The sequence below is a fragment of the Eriocheir sinensis genome, chromosome 11 (genome assembly GCF_024679095.1).
Source record: "Eriocheir sinensis breed Jianghai 21 chromosome 11, ASM2467909v1, whole genome shotgun sequence".
Classification (NCBI taxonomy): Eukaryota; Metazoa; Arthropoda; class Malacostraca; order Decapoda; family Varunidae; genus Eriocheir; species Eriocheir sinensis.
In genome coordinates this window covers 10,869,694-10,893,459 of record NC_066519.1, presented here as the reverse complement: position 1 = coordinate 10,893,459, position 23,766 = coordinate 10,869,694, and the positions used below count along the sequence as shown (strand labels likewise).

Here is a 23,766-nt window from a genome sequence, read left to right as displayed (position 1 = left end):
TCCCTGTGAGAGAGAGAACTAAAGTGAACTAAAGTGAACTTATAACGGCTCCGCTCGGCCACACATCATCTACTTCACTTAACTAAAGGCTATTCTGTTATCTCACCTACTACAATCAACTTGTAAACCAGGACAACGGTAACACCGGCCCTGTGACGAGTGAGATAACAGTTCGCGCCTTAAATTAACACTTAACACGAACCACCTTAAAACACGTATAACAATCGGAGGAGCCCAACGGAGACAAGATTTTAACAGAGGAAGCCGAAGGGTTAGAGGTTAGGAATAGGTCAATAATGTCGGACGTGTCTCCAAGGCTGTCGGGGATACGTGTAGGGTGCTGAACAAACTGCTCTAGATCATTGAGGCGAGCAAAGTTGTAGTCTTGTTCACCAGGACGGTCAGTGAAAGAGGAAGAAAACACAAGAATCAGCAAAAACACCTCGAGGGGCGGTTATTATACACACCCTTCCCACCAGGTGTGGCGACGACCGTGTTTGATCGGCGACGTGCCGCAGGCATTACGCATTTCGGCCGCCTATATGCCCGCCGTGAACCGGCGGCCTGCCGCAGGCTGGTCCGCTGCAGTCGCTGGTCGAAGAAATCGAAAATCGTACATGGCCACCGGTTTACAGAAGGTAAGCTTTCTGCCTGGGGTACACATGCGGAAAACTGCAGGTGTGCCGCCGGTCAAACCACCAACCGGGAATATTGCTGATTTTGCCGGCGGTCTGGTCACGACTGACAGGCTCAGGCCGGTGGTGATCGGGGAAGACCGAGACCAAGCTGGGATTTTTCAGCCGCCGCCGAGTGGCTTAAAACTACCCACATGCTGTCCAGAAGACCACCTATCAACCCGGACGCTAGATTCTAGGATTAAAGATGAGCTCCGGGAGGGCAGCATGAGCCAATGCAAGATGGCGCCACTATAAACACTCGCCTGCGCCAGAACGGGCAGGGCCGACCATCAGGACCCACCGGGAAGAAGCCTTGGGCCGACCATCAGGCCCCACCGGGAAAAAGCCTACCGGCGCTATAGGCCGCGACGTAAAAAAAAATACCCTTTACATTTTTTTCGGGTGCTTACTGTCACACCATCCACTCATTAAAATTAATAAAGCTATCCCTTCATACAACGGATCTCTGTTTAAATACAGTTGCTATAGTCTCCCATGAAAGACATTTTACTCATTACAAAACCTGTAAATAATTTATTCCTAAGGAAAATAGCACAACACGGACATCCGTCAATGTTGACACACAAGTGTAACGAAATAAACCTTTGGATGCTTATCAACTGACAGCGGTGGTTAACAACAGGTTCACATACAAAGTTACAGTGTGAAAAGTACGGTAAATCAAGGTAGTTCATTGGTCTTTCCCGTTCTGTATCTATACAACATGCGGTTGTTATAAACCATCACTTACAAACAAGCTTCACTTTGTCTCGCGTCACTCCTTCTTTTTCTTGACACGGTCAGTAAAGACTAAGGCAAACACTGCCCAAGAGAAGCGACGCAGGAGCAGCAGCAGGAGCAGTAGGGCCATCAGCAGGAGGCCCACCACGTCCAGCAGCAGGAACTCCACCCAGGACAGCTGGGTGGCAGGGCACCTCAGCTGCGGCGCCCCTCGGTGGCGGATCACGTACTCCGTCCAGAAGACGGCGCGCTCCTGCGGCGTAGTCAGCTGATCCCTTAAGGACGCCGACATCACCGACACGGCCTCTTTGTACCTGGACAAACACAAGGAAACACAGTTACACAAGTTCGTCGCGGATTCTGGATCACGATATTCCAGTCGTCTTAAAATGTCCTCCAGTTACCAAGTCTACCAAATAGGAGGAGTAGGTAGAAAGACACCTACCAAAACGGGCGTAAGCCACTCCCGGTGAGGTATATATGAAAAGCGAGGAGGGTGCTAAAGCCCTCCAAAGACCCTTCCCATGTCCTCACTAACCGTTTCCCTATTGTCTCATCAACACCAGAGAGTAGTTCAGCATGCTCTCTAAAGACAGATGCTCTCTCTTTCCACACCACACTACATTCACACAACATACACACTTTTCCCAAAATTAAATGCTCAAAATGGCGCATATACACACTGCCTCAGAATCCCCGCCTGGGGGGGAGACACAAACTCCCCCAGGAAGGGCTCCCCTATCTGGCTGCCGACATAAGAGGTGTCTTGATAACTCCTCGAACCTTTTTCTTATGAATTTCTGCAACATTCGCGGTCTTCGTTCTAATGTTTTATTCTGTGGATCACCATCTCTCCTCCTCTAAACCTCACCTTCTCTTCCTTACCGAAACACAGGTTTCTGAGGCTACTGACAGCAATCTCTACTCTGTTCCCTCCTACTATCTCTATCCTAAAATTCAATATTAAGCTGGATGTTGCGCCTACGTGCGCAACGACAACACTTGCTATCGTGCCCACGACCTTGACTCTTCAGAATTTTCCACCATCTGGATAATTCTTTATTGTCATTCTATTACTAAATACATCTGTGCTGTTTATCTCTCACCTAATTCTACCAACTATGTAAAATTCTTTGACTACTTGAACTGTAAAGTGGAGCACATTTTGATCCACTCTCCCTTCGCTGAAATCTCCATCCTAGGAGCTTTCAATGGTCACCACCAGCTTTGGCTTTCATCCTCTTTCACTGACAAGCCTTGTTAACAAGCCTACACCTTTGCTATCCTCAACGATCTAGAGCAGTTGGTTCAGCACCCTAAACGCATTCCCGACCGTCTTGGAGACAGACCCAACATACTAGACCTCTTCCTTACCTCAAACCCTTCTGTTTACTCTGTCAAATAGTTATCTCCGTTGGGCTCCTCCGATCACAACCTTACTTCTGTATCCTGTCCTATCGCTCCTGTACACTCTCTTGACCCTCCGAAGAGGCGATGCTTCTGTCATTTTGCTTCAGCCCGGTGGGACGACCTGAGGGTGTACTTTTCCTATTTCCCTTGGAATGATAACTGCTTCCAGGATAGAGACCCCTCTGTGTGTACCAAGCGCATCACAGAGGTGATTGTCTCTGGAATGGAGGCATACATTCCACGTAATTTCTCTATTCCTCATGCTAAAAAGCCCTGGTTTAATCATGCTTGTTCTCGTGCTGTCAAAGATAGAGAGGCAGCTCACAAAAGGTACCAGAGCCTTTGCACTCCTGCTAACCATAATCTTTATATTTCCGCCCGGAATCGTGCCAAATCTATTTTTCGACTTACTAAAACTTCTTTCATTGATAGAAAATGTCAAAACCTTGCTTTTTTTTCTAATTCTTCCCGGGATTTCTGGCACCTAGCCAAAAACATCTCCAATTTCACTTCTACATCGTTCCCTCCTCTCCTTTACCCTGTCGGCAGCACCGCCGTCTCATCTATCTCTAAGGCTGAACTCTTCTCTCAAACCTTCTGTAAAAACTCAACTCTGGACGATTCTGGGCATATTCCTCTACTCATCCCCCTTCTGACTCCATTATGTCTGTTATTAAGATTCTGAAGAACGATGTTTCCTATGCCCTCTCTGGCCTCAACCCTCAGAGGGCTTATGGACCTGGTGGAGTGCCTCGTATTGTCCTTAAAAACTGTGCCTCCGTGCTGACACCCTGCCTTAACAAACCTTTTCGTCGCTGCCTCTCAACATCTACCTTTCCTTCCTGCTGGAAGTACTCCTTCGTACAGCCTGTGCCTAAGGAGGGTGACCGCTCTAACACCTCAAACGTCCGCCCTATAGCTTTAATTTCCTGTCTATCTAAAGCTTTTGAATCAATCTTTAACCGGAAGATTCAAAAGCACCTTTCCACTTCTAACCTATCTGATCGCCAGTATGGGTTCTGCAAATGGCGTTCTACTGGAGATCTTCTTTCTCTCTTAACTAACTCTTGGTCATCCTCTCTTGGCCGTTTCGGTGAAACTTTTGGAGTTGCGCTAGTCATATCGAAAACTTTCGATAGAGTCTGGCACAAGTCATTGCTTTCTAAACTGCCTTTTTACGGTTTCCATCCTTCCCTCTGTTGCTTAATCTCCAGCTTCTTTGCCGGCCGTTTTATCTCCGCTGTGGTAGTCGGTCACTGTTCTTCCTCTAAACTGATCCACTGGGCTCTGTTCCATCACCCACTCTCTCTATTATTCATCAATGATCTTCTTTCCATAACAAACTGTCCTTTCCACTCATATGCTGACGACTCCACTCTGCATTATTCAACTTCTTTCAACAGAAGACCTTCTCAACAGGAATTACAAAACTTCAAACTGGAGGCTGCAGAACGCCTAATCTCAGACCTTGCTATCATTTCCGATTGTGGTAAAAGGAACCTTGTGTCCTTCACTGCCTCAAAAACCCATTTTCTCCACCTATCATCTCGACACGATCTTCCAAACACCTAGGTATCCCCTATTCTTTGATAACACTCAGCTGTCACCTTCCTCAACACTAGATATCATCGGTCTATCCTTAGCTCAAAATCTCAACTTGAAACTTCACACCTCTTTCACTAAATCAGCTTTCTCGAGGTTGGGCGTTCTGTATCGTCTCCGCCATTTCTTCTCCCCCGCACAGACGCTTTCCATTCATAGGGGCCTTGTCCGCCCTCGTATGGAATATGCATCTCACGTGTAGGGGACTCTACTCACACAGCTCTTCTGGATAGAGTGGCGTCTAAGGCTCTTCGTCTCAGCTGCTGTCCTCCTCTTACTGTTAGTCTTCTACCTCTTAAATTCTCCGGCCATGTTGCCTCTCTTTCTATATTCTATCGATATTTTCATGCTGACTGCTCCTCTGAACTTGCTAACTGCATGCCTCCCCCGCTCCTGTGGCCCCGCTGCACACTACTTTCTACTCATACTCATCCCTATACTTCCCAAACCCCTTATGCAAGAGTTAACCAGCATCTCCATTCTTTCATTCTCTTCACTGGTAAACTCTGGAACAGCCTTCCTTCGTCTGTATTTCCTCTTGCCTATGACTTGACCTCTTGCAAGAAGAGTGTATCAAGACACCTCTCCACCCGAAATTGACCTCTCTTTTGGCTACTCTTTACTTTTGTCTTTTATGGGAGCGGCGAGTAGCGGGCTCTTTTTTTTGCACTCTCTTTGTTATTCATTAGCCGTTTTCTTTAATGCAAAAAAAATGTCTGAAAGATATTCATGAGTTCATGCATGGAGAACTAAAACATTGAAAACTAACTTAGGTTCGTTTATAATATCAGTGAGGGCGTTGACAATCCTATCGGCAGTAAGTTCCTCCCACTCCAGCATGTGACCCAGACCCGAGCTTTCCACAAACACGGCTTGCGTTGGTTGGTCAGTGAAGACGGGGAGGACAAGGAGGGGTGTGGCGTGGAAGATGGACTCCTGCACGCTGTTCAGGCCGCCGTGAGAGATGAACACTTTCACGTTGTCATGAGCTGTTGGACAACGGTTTGTTATGTTAAAACACAGATCTATACAGACAGGTGAGCCGCACTCGGTCGCCTGCTCGTTAATCTTTTGTTCTTGGTCTAGTCAGGTTTCTTGCTCAACCCTTCCCTACGTAAACTCGCATACACTTCTGCGCTTTGTAGCTCGTGGCGCCGTGCGCTATCCCAGTACTCACCGAGGATGTCCTGCTGGGGAAACCAACTGCTGACCCTAACGTTACCAGACGCACCCTCCAACTTTCCTTCGTACTTCCAGAGGACGCGCTGCGGCAGTCTGCGGAAGGCTTCAAGGAAAGCTTGGAGGTACTCCTGCGGCATGGTTTCAGCTTGAACGATGGAGCCCAGACTGAAGTAGATGACGCCCTCTGCGCCCGCGTCTGTAATCCATGACTCTAGGTCCTGGAGAGAGAGAGAGAGAGAGAGAGAGAGAGAGAGAGAGAGAGAGAGAGAGAGAGAGAGAGAGAGAGAGAGAGAGAGAGTGTGTGTGAGACGCTTCACATCCATGGAGGGCGAGGGAAGCTGGGCGTTGGTTGCCTTTAGAACAAATATGCTGGTCACAGTGCAGGTAAACGGCGGCAATAAAAACAAACTATTGTGGCTTACCTCCGGCAAGGGTTTTGCCGGGCGGCAGTGCATGGCGCCCACCTCCACCTGTGAGGGCAGCAGGGGCACCGTGGTGGAAATGCTGAAGTGAGTGTTCAGCAGTGACAGACTTTGGTTCTTTTCGATCTCCAGCAGCGGCGGCAGATCCGGGAACTGGGCTGAGATCTGGAGAGGAAGACCCAATAGCTTATCCCCTTTCATTGTTTTTTCCTTTTTCGGTTTACATTTATGTTGAGGTAGAACATAAAAAAGACAAAATAGACTACCTCGTGTTGATCCTTCATGACAGATTGGCAGATAAGCAAGCAGCATTCAGACAGATAGACACACAGGCCTGGTGAACTGATGGACAGGTAGACAAATAGTTAAGCTGACTGGAACTGCGGTTAGTTACCTCCATTTGCACCAACGGAACAACGGCCCAGTTCCTCCAGTAAAAAGATACGACTACATGCATGACAGTGTTTTTTAGCCGCTGCCACATGGACATGGGCAAGGGCAAGGCAGCCACGATGTTCGGGACGTAGGCCGGGTTGAGTACGTTGCCCAGGACGGCACTCTGGCGGGGATCCATCCCGGGAGTGGCGACGGTGATGAACGGAACCTCGTGCACGAAGGGGTACACGAGCTGAAGATGAAACGGCGGCTGTTGAGGTGGCGTCTTGTTATTGTTATTGCAAGAACACAAAAATACAAAGTGCCAATGGAATCACTCGTGGGTATCTCCCTTATCACATGTGATCTGCTTTATGTCGACCTCATAAAATTATCAGCTAGGTTTTATCGTTTGTGCATCATGTTTGGTATCCTTGTGTAATCCCGTGTCATGGATCAATATACATGTCATTCACCTTATGGTTACTTTTTACTGATTTGTTGGAGTGCACTGCAGTCTGTTTGAGCAAAATATTACAGGCGGCCACACTCCCTCATGCTCTTCAATTTTGACTGGCCAAGTAGCAGTCAATCACCGCCCTGGAAAAGTTTACTTTGCCCTGGCCCAGGAAGCTCGCTCTGCGCTCACGCTGCCTCGCAATGCTATGGGATGAATGAAAAAAATATTTTTGCACCTCAATATCACCATGAAATATTAGCTTAACGAAATATCACCATTGAATATGTATAGTGCCTGAATTATTAAGGACTATGATGAGACCCCAAAAATAGCAATAAGTACAATGTGAACTTGAATATAGATATAAATTTAACTTGTTTTTATTGAATAAAAAATATCTTCATTCATCACATGATATCTACGAGAAAAAATAATTTGTCAACTCGTGTCATAGAATGAATGTTATAGATAAAGACTCAAAGATGGCAATTATACTAAAAAAATACAGGCAAGCCTTGTAGTAGTCCAGATATTATTAGAAAACTAAGAACGTGATGAGTCCTGCGCGGTGACTGGCTGCCACAGAGCAAATCAAAACCAAGAGGAAAAAAGAAGAGACATGGCCGCCTGTAATAACTCATTGAAACAGACTATGCTTATGTCACAGACCACTATTGTTTTTTTGTTCTCTCCCACACACATCATTCACTTCTTAATCTTACATTTTCTTCATATTGTTTGGTCAGTATTTTTCTTAACTCAACACTCACCTCGTTAAATAAGTGGTCGATAACGATGAGGTCAAAGTCTTTCCTTTTTTCATATAGCTTCTTAACAGCTGGCACATTATACAGTTCCTTCGCTAAGGGGGGCAGTTTTATTTTGAAGGGAGTAAAACCTCCAACTCCATCTTTACCCATTTCGAATACTGTCTTGTTAATCTTTACATAGGGCAGCCCATGGATCATTTCACGGATGTTTGGGTTGTTGGACATTCGTGGAAGGTTCGTGAGCATCACGATCTGTGGGCAGAAGTGTTACATTTAACGGACAAGTGAAAATAAAAAAAAATAAAAAAAATTGATGTAGCCACCATCCGAGGCACACACACATCAGCGGTTCAGCCGCACTTCAGTTGAATTTCCCTTAAAATGTACGTACTCCACACCTAAACCAGTACAAGATATGTAGTAAAGTGATAGTGATCACATCTGTATATTTATTTATTTTTGCTTGTGTGTTCTGACTGTCTTAAATTTAATGCAAGAAGGAGCAGTGAAGGAGATGTCCAGGAAATGGTTACGTCACGCTAAAACTCATTGGCCCTAAGTTTGCCTGTTTCTTTCACGAGCCACAATCTGAACCACTGACCAGGATTTGCTGAAGACGCTGCATATATATATATATATATATATATATATATATATATATATATATATATATATATATATATATATATATATATATATATATATATATATATATATATATATATTTATTTTTTTTTTTACATTGCTGCCTATTGCCGGTAGGCTTCTTCCCAGTGGATCCTGATGGTCGGTCCAAGGCTTCATTCCGGTGGGTCCTGATGGTCAGCCCAGCCTGTTCTGGCGCAGGCAGTGTTTATAGTGGCGCCATCTTGCATATATATATATATATATATATATATATATATATATATATATATATATATATATATATATATATATATATATATATATATTTATATGTACTGCTGTTCCGATCATTTCATTCCGGTCATACGATTATTAAAACTTATAATAATATTTTTTTATAAAATAATAATTACAAGAAACATCTATTTCAGACGTTCTTTAAGTAATAATTTCAAATAAGTAATAACTTAATTATTTGCTCATAACTATCTTTATTTTTCCTCTTTCTTTTGGTATATAGGACATGGTAAAGAAAAAAAAGTTATCTTAACTTCTTATTTTAGGCATTTATATAAGTCTACCTTTTTTATTCAGTTTATGAAAGTATGCAAATGGAATTATGTTCGCTATTCTAACTATTGTTTGAAGTTGATTTAGTTTTTTGACAAATATTTATATTTTTTTTAATATTTTATCATCGATATTTAGGAAATATTTTTTACAATTGTTTAAAAACAAACGAAGTGGTCATTAATCTCCTATCCTTCATGATTAAATAAATTGGTCCATAAATAAGGGAGTTACAAGAGGAACATAAGCAACCTCTTTTGTTTCTTTTTTTAGGAGCAGCGAGTAGCGGGCTTTTTTTTAATTATTGTTTTATTTTTGTGTGTGCCCTTGAGCTGCCTCCTTTGTTGTAAAAAAAAAAAAAAAAGAAAAAAAGTTTTTATGACAAGTGAGCCAGGTTGGACACATAGCAATGGGTTTAAGTTGGATAAGTTCAGGTTCAACAAAGACATAAGCAGAAATTGGTTTACCAACAGAGTGGTGGATGAGTGGAATAGTCTTAGCAGTCATGTGGTGAGAGGCAACACGATAGATACATTCAAAAAGAGGTTAGATAAGTTCTTGGATGGGAGGGGTATGGGGCATTAGTAAGGTGCCGTGGTCAGGGTGGCATGCTGCGATGTCTCGCCAGACCTCCTTCCTCCTCCTCCTCTTGCTGCGGGGGGTGGAACCCCGACGGGTGGAGGGGGGGGGGGGATCGAGGGGAGGCAGAGCCTCCCCCCCCCCACCCGTTAGGATGGTGGGGGGACGAGAGGGCGCGAAGCACCTCCTTTTAGCAAAGGTCTTGTTAGTTCCACGAAAAGGAACTGACGCTGCCGCCATTAGAGGGTGGTAACACTGCAGCATAAAATGCATAACTGGCAACTAAGGCAGGCAGAGATCGGGCTCAGATCACAAACTTGTCCATGATTACTAAAAAAAAAACAACAACGAAAAGGTAACGTATTTAAGGCTGGATTCACACGAGACACTTTTTAGTGGTCAATGGCCGCCACAAAAAGTGGCCATGCACAACAAAAAATGGTCGCCACGAAAAATGGTGAATAGGTGCACCCTGCACACGAACCACTCGGTGGCGACCACTAATGAGGTAAGTACGTGGCGTTTTTGGATCTCGTAGAGGTAGCAGCTGTCTGTGCTCTCTTGGCAAAAAGCGCAGAAGAAAGTGCAGGGCTCACCTCATAGTTAGCAATAGACTACTGCGTGTAGCATTCCACACATCATTTACAGAGGTAAAAGAGCACCCTGATAATTTTTTTCACTACTTCAGGAAGTCACAGGACAGCTTTCATCATCTTATGACAGTAATTGGTCCACGTATATCACGGCAAGACATCAACATGAGGAAGTGTGTGCCAGCAGAAGAGAGACTTGCGGTAATCTTTATGTAAGGTTGAACATGAAGAATATAAGTCCACATTAGATGTAATTCATTGACAAAATTCAGCAGTCTTTACGGTTACATAACATTTCCACTTTCTACTTCCTGATAAATAAAACTACCACATTAAGTAATTGATCCACACTAGAATCCATGCAAAACTGTGAAACGAAATGAAACATTAATTATGAAAGCATACAAGAGCTTATCCATCATATCCTGAACACAAGTTATGCGTGAAGGTCATACTTATACATCATTATGACAGCTAAAATTCATAAAGGTCAGAGTCAAAACAGAGGGAAAGCGGCGGGTGGCAGGGTGGTGGCCACCGATAGTGGCTCGTGTGCACGCTGCCATTTGAAACAATGGTCTCTATCGCTGGCCACTGTGGCCGCCACTGTGGCGTGGTCTGAAAAATGGCTCCGCCCGCCACAACTCGCCACTGTTTTGTGGCGACCACAAAAAAGTGGCCCGTGTGCATGCACCCATAGAGATGTGTGTGTTCTATTTTGACCAAAATTTTGTGGCGGCCACTGACCACTAAAAAGTGGCTCGTGTGAATCCAGCCTAAAAGTCATTCCTCCTCCTCCTCCTCCTCCTCCTCCTCTCTGGCTACTTTCTTTGTCTTATCTCCTCCTCCTCCTCCTCCTCCTCCTCCTCCTCCTCTCTGGCTACTTTCTTTGTCTTATCTCCTCCTCCTCCTCCTCCTCCTCCTCCTCTCTGGCTACTTTCTTTGTCTTATCTCCTCCTCCTCCTCCTCCTCCTCCTCCTCCTCCTCCTCTCTGGCTACTTTCTTTGTCTTATCTCCTCCTCCTCCTCCTCCTCCTCCTCCTCCTCCTCCTCCTCTCTGGCTACTTTCTTTGTCTTATCTCCTCCTCCTCCTCCTCCTCCTCCTCCTCCTCTCTGGCTACTTTCTTTGTCTTATCTCCTCCTCCTCCTCCTCCTCCTCCTCCTCCTCCTCCTCCTCCTCCTCCTTTCTGGCTACTTTCTTTGTCTTATCTCCTCCTCCTCCTCCTCCTCCTCCTCCTCCTCCTCCTCTCTGGCTACTTTCTTTGTCTTATCTCCTCCTCCTCCTCCTCCTCCTCCTCCTCCTCTCTGGCTACTTTGTCTTATCTCCTCCTCCTCCTCCTCCTACTCCTCCTCCTCCTCCTCCTCCTCTCTGGCTACTTTCTTTGTCTTATCTCATCCTCCTCCTCTCTGGCTACTTTCTTTGTCTCCTCCTCCTCCTCCCCTTCTCCTCCTCCTCCTCCTCCTCCTCTCTGGCTACTTTCTTTGTCTTATCTCCTCCTCCTCCTCCTCCTCTCTGGCTACTTTCTTTGTCTTATCTCCTCCTCCTCCTCCTCCTCCTCCTCCTCCTCCTCCTCCTCCTCCTCCTCCTCCTCTCTGGCTACTTTCTTTGTCTTATCTCCTCCTCCTCCTCCTCCTCCTCCTCTCTGGCTACTTTCTTTGTCTTATGTACTCCTCCTCCTCCTCCTTTGACAAAGTGCCACACGAAAGACTCCTCAAGAAACTTAAGTCGGCGGGATTAGGCGGCAATCTGACAGCGTGGATCAAAGACTGGCTCACTGAAAGAAAACAACGAGTTGTACTTAACGGACAGGCCTCCGAGTGGCTCCCGGTCACAAGTGGAGTGCCACAGGGGTCAGTGCTGGGACCCATACTTTTCATCATATATATCAACGACCTAGAACTAGGATTAAAATCCAATCTTTCAAAATTTGCCGACGACACAAAGGTGGGTGGGAAGGCCCTCACGACGGCAGACTGCGAAATTATCCAGAGAGACCTGGACCAGATCACTCGTTGGTCAGAAAAATGGCAGATGTCCTTCCAACACTCCCAAATGTAAAGTAATGCATATCGGATCCAGAAACACCAACCACATATACCACATGGGTGGCGAACCACTACATGTTGTGCAAGAGGAAAGAGACCTCGGGGTCACCATCAGCAGTGACTTGAAACAAACAAAACACTGCAAGTCCGCCTGTAAAGCCAATACAATGATTGGGTTCATATCGAGGAACTTCGAATACAAGACGCCGGGAGTTATGTTATCCTTGTATAATTCGCTGGTAAGGCCCCACCTGGAATACGCCGTGCAATTCTGGTCTCCTAATTACAGGAAAGACATTGAATTACTTGAGAGAGTACAGCGCCGCGCCACGAAGATGATACCATCACTGAGGACGAAACCCTATGAAGAACGACTCGAGCGACTCAACCTCTTCACGATGGAAAAGAGACGACTGCGGGGAGACATGATACAAGTCTTTAAGTACCTGAACAAGCTCAGTAACGTTGATCACTCCAAACTCTTCACGCTACAAACTAACCTGAGAACAAGAAACAACGGAAAAACAATTCAAGCAAAGCGATGCAATACCGACATCGGCAGGAGTTACTTATCGAATAGAGTTGTTCGCCACTGGAACAGCCTTCCTGCAGAAGTGGTTAGCGCAGAGACCATCAACTCCTTCAAGAAACGCATTGATCGCCACTTGCTGCATCGGGAGTGAACTGAACGTTCCCAAGAGTAGGTACACAAGTGCTTTAATCCTTCCCTGCAAGCCACTCCTGTGGCAAACGGATTGATTAAATCACTGAACGCAGGCAGCCTAGTTATGAGCCAACAGGCTTTCTGCTGCCTGCTAGTCCATGTTTCCATGTTTCCTCCTCCTCCTCCTCTCTGGCTACTTTCTTTGTCTTATCTCCTCCTCCTCCTCCTCCTCCTCCTCCTCTCTGGCTACTTTCTTTGTCTTATCTCCTCCTCCTCCTCCTCCTCCTCCTCCTCTCTGGCTACTTTCTTTGTCTTATCTCCTCCTCCTCCTCCTCCTCCTCCTCTCTGGCTACTTTCTTTGTCTTATCTCCTCCTCCTCCTCCTCCTGCTCCTCCTCCTCCTCCTCTCTGGCTACTTTCTTTGTCTTATCTCCTCCTCCTCCTCCTCCTGCTCCTCCTCATCCTCCTCCTCCTCCTACTGCTCCTCCTCCCCTTCTCCTCCTCTCCTCCTCCTCCTCTCTGGCTACTTTCTTTGTCTTATCTCCTCCTCCTCCTCCTGCTCCTCCTCCTCCTCCTCCTCCTCCTCCTCCTCCTCTCTGGCTACTTTCTTTGTCTTATCTCCTCCTCCTCCTCCTCCTCCTCCTCCTCCTCACACGTCACCGTCACCCATCACCCGTCACCCGTCCCCCTAAAATTAATTTAGGTAATAATTTGAGGGAAAGACAACGACTCTGTAAACCTTTCATTTCACTTGGCAGCGACGCACGAGCAACGGAAGGTTTACAGAGTCGTTGTCTTTCCCTCAAATCTCAAGCCATTCATAACACCATGCAGTCGTATTATGAATATATTTGTATATTCCATAAATAGATTACGTACAGACTACACAGTAACAATGACATATCCCCATGCGCAGGTCATCCCTAAACTTGTAACAAACAAGGACCAAGCCTCAGGGCTTAAATTAGAGTCGATAGATTACGTCATTATAGAAACATATAGTCATATTCACATAGATGAATTACTCTAGTTAGAATGTAAGGCCTTATATTATATAAAAATGTATTTGTAACTCATCAGGTACAGCGGTTAGTCGGTTTAACTCGGTTACTGGATGTCTGCAGTCAGCTGTTGCCATAACAACGTTGACCACACTTTTTTTGTGATCGGTGATCGGAAGCTAGTTTGTGAAGTTTCGATTTCCACAGTCCAATTACCTTTTACAAAGATGATCCAATCTTTGCATTCCGATCGCCAATTGCTGTTCCGATCAGATCGCAAGATCGGACGATCGGCCTGATAATCGGAAGTGCCCAGCTCTGAAATATATATATATATATATATATATATATATATATATATATATATATATATATATATATATATATATATATATATATATATATATATATATTTATTTATTTATTTATTTTTTCACAACAAAGGAGGCAGCTCAAGGGCACAAAAAAGGAGACAATAATAAAAAAAGCCCGCTACTCGCTGCTCCTAAAAAAGAATCAAAAGAGGTAGCCGAAAGAGCGGTAAATTTCGGGAGGAGAGGTGTCCTGATACCTTTCTCTTGAAAGAGTTCAAGTCGTAGGCAGGATGAAATACAGATGAAGGAAGATTGTTCCAGAGTTTACCAGCGTAAGGGATGAAAGAGCGAAGATGCTGGTTAACTCTTGCATAAGGGGTTTGGACAGTATAGGGATGAGCATGAGTAGAAAGTCGTGTGCAGCGGGGCCGCGGGAGGGGGGGGAGGCATGCAGTTAGCAAGTTCAGAAGAGCAGTCAGCGTGGAAATATCGATAGAAGATAGAAAGAGAGGCAACATCGCGACGGATTTTAAGAGGTAGAAGACTATCAGTAGGAGGAGGAGAGCTGATGAGACAAAGAGCCTTAGACTCCACTCTGTCCAGAAGAGCTGTGTGAGTGGAGCCCCCCCACACGTTAGATGCATACTCCATACGAGAGCGGACAAGGCCCCTGTATATGGCTAGCAACTGCGCGGGGGAGAAGAACTGGCGGACACGATACAGAACGCCCAACCTCGACGAAGCTGATTTAGCGAGAGAGGAGATGTGAATTTTCCAGTTGAGATTTTGAGTAAAGGATAGACCGAGGATGTTTAGTGATGAAAATGGTGATAGCTGAGTGTTGTCGAAGAATAGGGGATAGGTGTTTGGAAGATTGTGTCGAGTTGATAGGTGGAGGAATTGAGTTTTTGAGGCATTAAAGGACACAAGGTTTTTTCTGCCCCTATCGGAAATGATAGCAAGGTCTGAGGTTAGGCATTCTGCAGCCTCCAGTCTGGAGTCGTGTACTTCCTGTTGAGAGGGTCTTCTATTGAAAGAAGTTGAATAATGCAGAGTGGAGTCGTCGGCATATGAGTGGACAGGACAGTTTGTTATGGAAAGAAGATCATTGATGAATAACAGGAAGAGAGTGGGTGATAGGACAGAGCCCTGTGGAACACCACTGTTGATAGGTTTAGGGGAAGAACAGTGACCGTCTACCACCGCAGAGATAGAACGGCTGGAAAGGAAACTGGTGATAAAGAAAGAGAGAGAGGGATAGAATCCGAAAGAGGACAGTTTAGAAAGCAAAGACTTGTGCCAGACTCTATCGAAGGCTTTCGATATGTCTAGCGCAACAGAGAAAGTTTCGCCGAAACGGCTAAGAGAGGATGACCAAGAGTCAGTTAAGAGAGCAAGAAGATCGCCAGTAGAACGCCCCTTGAGGAACCCATACTGGCGATCAGAAAGAAGGTTAGAAGTGGAAAGGTGCTTTTGAATCTTTCGGTTAAGGATTGATTCAAAAGCTTTAGATAGACAGGAAAGTAAACTTATAGGCCGGTAGTTAGAGGGATTGGAACGGTCACCCTTCTTAAACACAGGCTGTACAAAGGCATACTTCCAGCAGAAAGGAAAGGTAGATGTTGATAAGCAGAGACGAAAGAGTTTGATCTGGCAGGGTGTCAGCACGGAAGCACAGTTTTTAAGGACAATAGGAGGCACTCCATAAGGTCCATAAGCCTTCTGAGAGTTGAGGCCAGAGAAGGCATAGAAAACATCATTTGGAAGAATCTTAATAACAGGCTTTATATAAAGGAGTCAGAGGGGGGATGAGTAGGAGGAATATGCCAAGAATCGTCCAAGGTGGAGTTCTTACAGAAAGTTTGAGCGAAGAGTTCTGCCTTAGAGACAGATGAGACGGCAGTGCTGCCGTCAGGAGTAAGGAGAGGAGGGAAAGAGGAGGAAGTGAAATTGGAGGAGATATTTTTGGCTAGATGCCAGAAGTCACGGGAAGAATTAGAAGAAGCAAGGTGTTGACATTTTCTATTGTTGAAAGTTTTGATATATCGGATATATATATATATATATATATATATATATATATATATATATATATATATATATATATATATATATATATATATATATATATATATATATATATATATATATATATATATATATATATATATATATATATATATATATATATATATATATATATATATATATATATATATATATATATATATATATATATATATATATATATATATATATATATATATATATATATATATATATATATATATATATATATATATATATATATATATATATATATATATATATATATATATATATATATATATATATATATATATATATATATATATATATATATATATATATATATATATATATATATATATATATATATATATATATATATATATATATATATATATATATATATATATATATATATATATATATATATATACTGCGTACTGGCCTCATTCACTGCGTATGGACGACGGTTCGAATCCCCACGCTAACACTGGATTTTTCAGTCACCGCCGAGTGGCTTATGGCCAGGTGGCGTAGGTGGTGCGTATTCAGTTCTCATTCACCGCGTGATGGACGACGTGGGTTCGAACTCCCCACGCTACTACCCGATTTTTTCAGTCACGAGTGGCTTAAAACTACCCACATGCTGTCCTGAAGACCACCCATCAACCCGGACTCTAGAGGAAGCCGTCCAAGCGAATCAAGAACGAGTTCGGGGGCAGCATGAGCCAATGCAAGATGGCGCCACTGTAAACACTCGCCTGCGCCAGAACAGGCTGGGCCGACCATCAGGCCCCACCTGGAAGAAGCCTTGGGCCGACCATGAGGCCCCACCGGAAGATGCCGGCGCAATAGGTAACAACGTAAAAAAATATATATATATACAACAACTATATATATATATATATATATATATATATATATATATATATATATATATATATATATATATATATATATATATATATATATATATATATATATATATATATATATATATATATATATATATATACATATATATATATATATATATATATATATATATATATATATATATATATATATATATATATATATATATATATATATTTACGTTTTCGCACATGGCGCCGGTAGGATTGCATGGAGGGGCCTGATGGTATGGCGCAGCCCGTTGTGGCGCAGGCAAGTATTTATAGTGGCGCCATTTTGCAGTGGCTAATGCTGTCCCCCGGAGCTCATCTTTTATCCTTGAATCTAGAGTCCGGGTTGATAGGTGGTCTTCTGGACAGTGTGTGGGTAATTTTAGGCCATTCGGCATTGACTGAAAGATCCCGGCTTTAGGCACCAGGCGGGGCGCGAAATCGCGTCGTCCTGGACGCGGCGGCGTCACGCTATCCACTCAGCTACCGCCTCTTCAGATAGATAGATAGATAGATAGATAGATAGATTTATAGATAGATAGAGATATATACATGAAGCAGTTCAGTGGTTAAGCGAGCTAGAATCAACTGTAGTGTATCATCGGGAGGGTCTGAAAGTTATCCAAGAAGAGGTATATGATCGTATAATTCTTTAGAAATTTAAGAAGTTGGAGAAAAAGAAAAATGATGAGAATATACGAAATCTCGAGAATGAAAACTGGAAATCAAGTGAGATCATACAAGACCTAGGAGAACGCAACAATTTTTTTTGTTCATAAAGATTTTAGCATTGTTGATTGACTTTTATAGCTATTTGGGAGTAAGACTAAGAATAATCATAAAATTTACTTTTAGATCATAAGAAAGGAAGCTCCAAATATCAAAAGCCATAATAAACTGTGAACTAATTAATTTCAAATGTGAAAAAAAAAGACATGACCAAAACAAATAAAACAATACTACAGTGTTAGCTAGCATGGGTATTAGTATCATTTTGCAACATCCAGGGATTCCTGGTAGGTATTTTACAGGAAGGATAGCTACCGTTCGTTAAGTAGAATCAATGAGGTTAGGATAACGTTTATGCTTTTATGTTAGGTTAAAATAAGGCAACATCCTGAATGATAGTTAGTTTGGTAAAAAAAACTTACGTCCAAAATCATAATGTTAGGTTAAAAAAGTCAGTAACACAAATTATAAATTTATCTGAGTTAGGAGAGGTAAACTTATATTATGTTGGGTTTGTCGGAGCAAGGTTTCTAAACATGTTTATTTAGGATTAAAGGAAAAAAAAGTCTTAAGTGATGCAACTAATGGTGTGCAAGCTTGAGTACTAGAGCAAGTTCGGTTTAAGAGCTACCGGTACGTCAAATTGATTTGGTTTGGTTACTAAAAATAAGCAAAGGAAGGTAATTTTGTTAGGACACTTCTGACATTTGAGTTAGGTAAAAAATATCAACTTTTCTAAATAATAGTTGATTTGGTTAAAACTGGCTATCTTAAATAACAGATTAAGTTGAAATAACTATATGTCAATGATAAATTTACCCAGATTAGGTTAATATGATTAGGTTTGGTTTATCGCCGCTCGGAGGTTAGTCAAGTAAAAATTAAATAACAGACACTAGTGACCCAAATAGGTATTGTTTTGGGTTGGGTAAGGTTGGTGGGAAACGCTTGTTGAAGTCAGTCACAAGATTAACAGTTGTGTTAGGTTAAAAGAGTTGAATATTGTAAAGGATAAGTCTGGGGAGGTAAAATATTGGCTCACCTGTGTTCGTTCATTGGGCAGGAGTCTGTGGCTGCCGGTGTTGATCACAGGTAAGATACACGTGCACCAGTGATGACTGGACCTTCACAGACTACCTAAGGTGAATGATAACAGACACTGGATGCCCTCCAGGCGATGGCTGGGGACTGTATAACGCCAGCCACACACTGCAGCCCGCGGGGCTTCCAGCAAGGTTACTCCCAGGGCTCCTTGTGTGACAGCCTGTGGATGGTGGCAGGCGGTCACCAGCCATCGCTTGGAGGGTCTCCAGTGTCTGTTATCACTCAATCTCTGTCAGTCTGTGAAGGTTGCACCTGCATTTTACCTGTCGGCGAACACCACTTCAGTCGTGATGGCCATGTAGGTGTTTCCAAGGTCCGCCTCGCCGAACCACTCATCTCAGCACGGTCAGCACAGTCCACAGATGTTTCAGGATGAGTTTCAAATCATTGCACGCCTCGAATTCGTCTTGACGAGGGCGATGTGTTCGGAGGTGATGCTTTTCCTCCCGCTGTAATCGGCCATGTTGTAATACTTATGCCTTTCTAACGGTGCTATGGGAGCCCCCTCCCCGCCTTAAATGTTTCGCCCGCTTAGTGCGGCAGCTCCAGCGCTTAGCCGCTCGGCGCCATTTTAAGTAGAAAACTTAACGATTCTTTGCCGTTAAGTGCACTTAGCGATGCTAAGAACGTTTGTGTAGCTTAGCCCCAGGATATTGTAGCGTAACAGGTTATTTATAGTAACATGTCGCTCCCCTCAACCATCACGGCGCGCGCAACACTCTTTTTTTTTTTTTTAACATCATTATACAGCGTGTCTCGCGCGCCGTGATGGTTGGGGCGAGTGAAATGTTGCTATAAATAACCCTGTGTTTTCAATATGTGGAGCTTTATCTGCATTCTGATCACACTATCATGTTCACGAGAGATTTTCCTACGTAATGTAATAATATATTTCTGTAATCAATGAACAACTGTTGAAAACAGCGAGCATAAGTAAAACATGTTATAAACATTTTGTAACATCTTCACGGTTCAACTCATTGTAATACCATTTTCTTATTTGCTTTGTCGAGTTTTTAAAATACATCTTGATTCTACAGTCACTGCTGAGTTTGATGGTGTCAACCAAAACTGGCTATCTCGTATGTGAGATGAGCTATGGCATATAATAAAGAAACATGTCTCACTCGAGCATGCAAGATGTGGTCCGACATGAGTGTTAGCGGGAGAGCGGAGCAGCCAATCAGCTGCAAGCTTACCAATCTGCCTAGGCGCCAGGGTCCGTACTTATAAAGAGTATGTTTCGCTTATGTGAGGCATGAATCAAGAAAATGGCGGACACCGAGACATAGGGGAAGCATAACCCCTAGGTTTCAACTAAGCGGAACATAAACTGACTCGCCAGCTACGCGCAGGGTGGAGGTAACATTGTATTCCTTAGGTCGACCTAAGCGAGGCATAACAGTCAAGATGGCGGAGGTAGTGGGTGCGTGTCCGCGGCAGCTGAGGACTTTTCGGGCACGAAGAGACGTCCTTGATGATCTTCCGGACCCGGCATTGGTCAGGAGGTACAGCCTGGACCGTGCAGGGATACTCTTCGTGACCGATTTGGTGCGTGAGGCCTTGACTGCTCCTACAAACAGGAACCAAGCCCTCTCCCCTGAGATGAAGGTCCTCGTAACACTGAGATATCTTGCTACGGGCAAAATGCAGCAGTGTAGCAGCGACGACTTGGAGCCTTCACAACAGACCGTCAGCAGGGTCACCCGGGAGACTGTGTACGCACTTGCGGCAGCTGTTCCTGCTGCTGCTGCTGATGATGATGATGTGGCTGGGGGTGAGGCTGTGGTCCCTCCTGCTGCTGCTCCTGGTGTAGCTGCTGCTGCTGTTGCTGCTGAGGGGCTCTAGAGGTCGTGGCTGGCTGTCCATGGCTGCTGACTGCTAGCTTGAAGCTCGCGGGAATGTTTGTTTACATGTTTGAGGGGCTACGTCCTTAATTTTATCATTATTCCATGTGATGTTGGTCTATGCATCGTCAACAATACCCGAATATACTTTTTTTTTATTTTATACATATTTCCAATACGTCAATATGCTTTTAACATCAAAATTATACCAAATTCCAACATTTTATTTTGAGTTGGTATCCCTTTCTTAGGTGCAGCTCAGGGGTTGGCAACGATGTACTAATACTCGCTTATGTCGAGCTGGTTATGTTGAGGGAGTGAAACATAAGGAGGGGGGTTATGTCTCGTCATTGTTAATACTCGGATATGTTTCAGTTTACGTCTCACATAAATTTCTTTACAAGTACGGGCCCAGGAATCTAGCTTAAGTGAACAGACTATAGTTGTTTCCGCAGCAGTGGTGGGTTTGCATTGGAAATGGGAGTGGCTCAGAAACCCTCCAGGAGCCGAACCATGATCCATTTCTGCCACAGAAACACCAAGATCAAGACATGACAGGGTGGAGCAGAATGTGTCGAAGAAGATACAGATACCGGGACGAAATGAACACCGCGAGAATAATGGGGAGCAAGACGGGGAGAGTGGAAGCACTTGACGCCGAAGGAGACACTGGCGTGTATTTTCTCTACAATTTTGGGGGAAATTTAGCTCACTGAAAAAATCTAAGGTTTTTAAAGAAGTCTTTGGGAGCTGACCGAGGGCAAGAGAGAGGTAGTCCAGTCCTTATGAATGCAACGTAGAGGGTTCTTGGCACAGGGACAGAAATATCGGCAACGTTGTTCTTGCCCTGATATCTCCTCGGCACTGTTCATCCCCAAGCTGGCATGTCACGTCTACTACAGTGCCGCGAGCTCAGTGCCGGGGAAGGTCAGGTCGTTGGGATAGGTTAGGCGCTCCAAGGTACAAGTACTGCGTGTACAGCTTGAGAAAACTATTTCCTACGATGAAATCAGGAAGCGTTCTGGAGTTTAGAGGATTAAATACTCTGCTTTTCTCTGGGGAAAGAATAAGGCCGTATGTGGAGGACGACTCGTAGAATGGCTGTAGGAAGTGCTGAAGATCTGCAGAAGAGTTCTCTCTCTCTCTCTCTCTCTCTCTCTCTCTCTCTCTCTCTCTCTCTCTCTGTTAGTGTACTCCATCCTGCTCCGGCAAATGCTCTTCTTCTGTCCCTCCACCAGCTCCTTTGGCTTCTCTGCCTTCAAAATCAACATTTCACTCCATTTTTCTTTGTTCTATATCTCAGTCACATAATCAGTCATATAAACATATAATCCCAATCATTATTCATATAATGTTAACGGGGCTGTGACGTAGCAGCACCGATATTTTTTTCCACTGCCCGGATGCCATTAACAATAATAACTAGGTAATTCCCACCATTCACTACGCTGGGACACAAGCAGTAATAAGATAATGCTGTACCGTATACTGCTGGGTTGGTATTTAAGGGACAGTCTCCTTGGTTGGTACGGGTAGCTCTCGATTTATGCGAGTTTGGTTTACGCGTTTTTTAAATAACGTGGGGTCCAAAATCCAAATACATGTTTAATTTACACGTTTTTTCACTTATACGCGATATTTTATGGAGTGGCCACCAGATGACTCACGCAACTGGACTCACGCGGCGCCGCAGCCACACAGCTGAGCTCAGTTCTTCCCGCGCGCCACTTGAACAACAATACAGTACCCACGCTGCCACGCTACTCAACAATAGAGGTGGGCAGGTACCGGTACCAGTACCGGTACTTACGGTACCAGCTATACGGTACGGTACCAGTACCAGACTGCTCGGTACCAGTACCAATACTAGCCAGTCGCTCATGGTGTCCCTCATTTCTTCCTCACACGAGTGAGGCTGAGACTGTGTGCCTTAATGGATATCTCGATGATATGGATATTCTCTCTCTCTCTCTCTCTCTCTCTCTCTCTCACTGAATGAAGTGAATATTTATTTTTCGATAGAAACCAACCTCTTGTTTGATTTACATTGTTTTTTTACTTACGAGACCTATTCAAGGACACAATAGTCGCGTAAATCGAGTTACCTGTACTCGCTATTATTTAGGTGTGTGTGATCCTCTACTCTCAAGTGTTTTGTTTCCAAATAGTATATTATTGTCTTGCCTAATGAATAGATACATCACCTTCACATTAACTTTGTATACTTTACAAAACCAAATAATTTGTAAATCTTGGATGACAACGAGAATATAGACAGAAAAGAGCGAAAGTCAAGCAAAGTGAGTCCTTGGGCGACAGGCAAGGAGTCCCAGCGCTCCCAAAGGCCGTGACGTCACAGAATTCATGACGTCAGAGCTGTGATGACGTTACGAAAGATCATATAAATTAGAGCTTGATGCTACAGTGAACCACCCTTACTCTGCCTTTATCCTTGGTGTCTCTTACCTTATGGCCTCGGTCTGCCAGGGCCTCGGCCAAGGGCATGAACATATTCATATGACTGTATGAGGCGACCGGAAGGAGCATAAGGATATCGTATGACCTCTCCGGGGCCGGCAGACTCCCTGACGCTCCCCACATCACGGCCGCTGCCACCACGCCCAGCGTCAAGGCCTTCATCTGTCGTGGGGAGATCCAGAGCCGTGTTTGGGTCATCACGTAGTGACGTCACTTAAACTCGCATGCCGAGTGTAAATGTCATACAAACATCCCTTTTTAAGTATACATGAAAAGTGTACTTGACATTCTTCAAGGACACCCGGGAGGTTATTCAAGGGCATCTGAATAACGTCGTAAAAAGATGGCAACAAAACAAATGTAAATAAACTCCATCTCTACTTCAGCCTTTATATATTGTATGAAAAATTACGTTATTGATCAGGATATGATAGACAAGAAGAAGAATGATTTAATACAATGAGTAAGGGGTTTTGTGTATGATTCCAAGTATTGAACGGTGTCGGACATAGTATTTTTTTTATTTAAGTATATCTTGCTTCTAAATAACATATAATATACATTTATAATATCCTATATATATATATATATATATATATATATATATATATATATATATATAT

General features: G+C 43.8%; 1 protein-coding gene across 2 annotated transcripts; it reads right to left on the bottom strand.

The window, feature by feature from the left end:
- Positions 1–1,132: 1,132 nt before the first annotated feature.
- LOC126997181 (UDP-glycosyltransferase UGT5-like) lies at positions 1,133–23,308 on the bottom strand. Of its 2 annotated transcripts, XM_050858218.1 has the most exons (8): positions 18,757–19,447; positions 13,934–14,035; positions 7,640–7,891; positions 6,429–6,662; positions 6,035–6,199; positions 5,608–5,830; positions 5,200–5,419; positions 1,133–1,732 (listed from the first exon to the last, which is right to left on the bottom strand). In XM_050858218.1, the coding sequence occupies exons 3-8, from the start codon at positions 7,883–7,885 to the stop codon at positions 1,453–1,455; spliced, it is 1,368 nt and encodes a 455-aa protein (XP_050714175.1). In that variant the 5' UTR covers positions 7,886–7,891; positions 13,934–14,035; positions 18,757–19,447; the 3' UTR covers positions 1,133–1,452. The 2 variants fall into 2 exon arrangements, with proteins under 2 accessions (XP_050714175.1, XP_050714176.1); XM_050858219.1 differs by lacking the exons at positions 13,934–14,035; positions 18,757–19,447 and adding an exon at positions 23,132–23,308.
- Between the last annotated feature and the right edge of the window lie 458 nt (positions 23,309–23,766).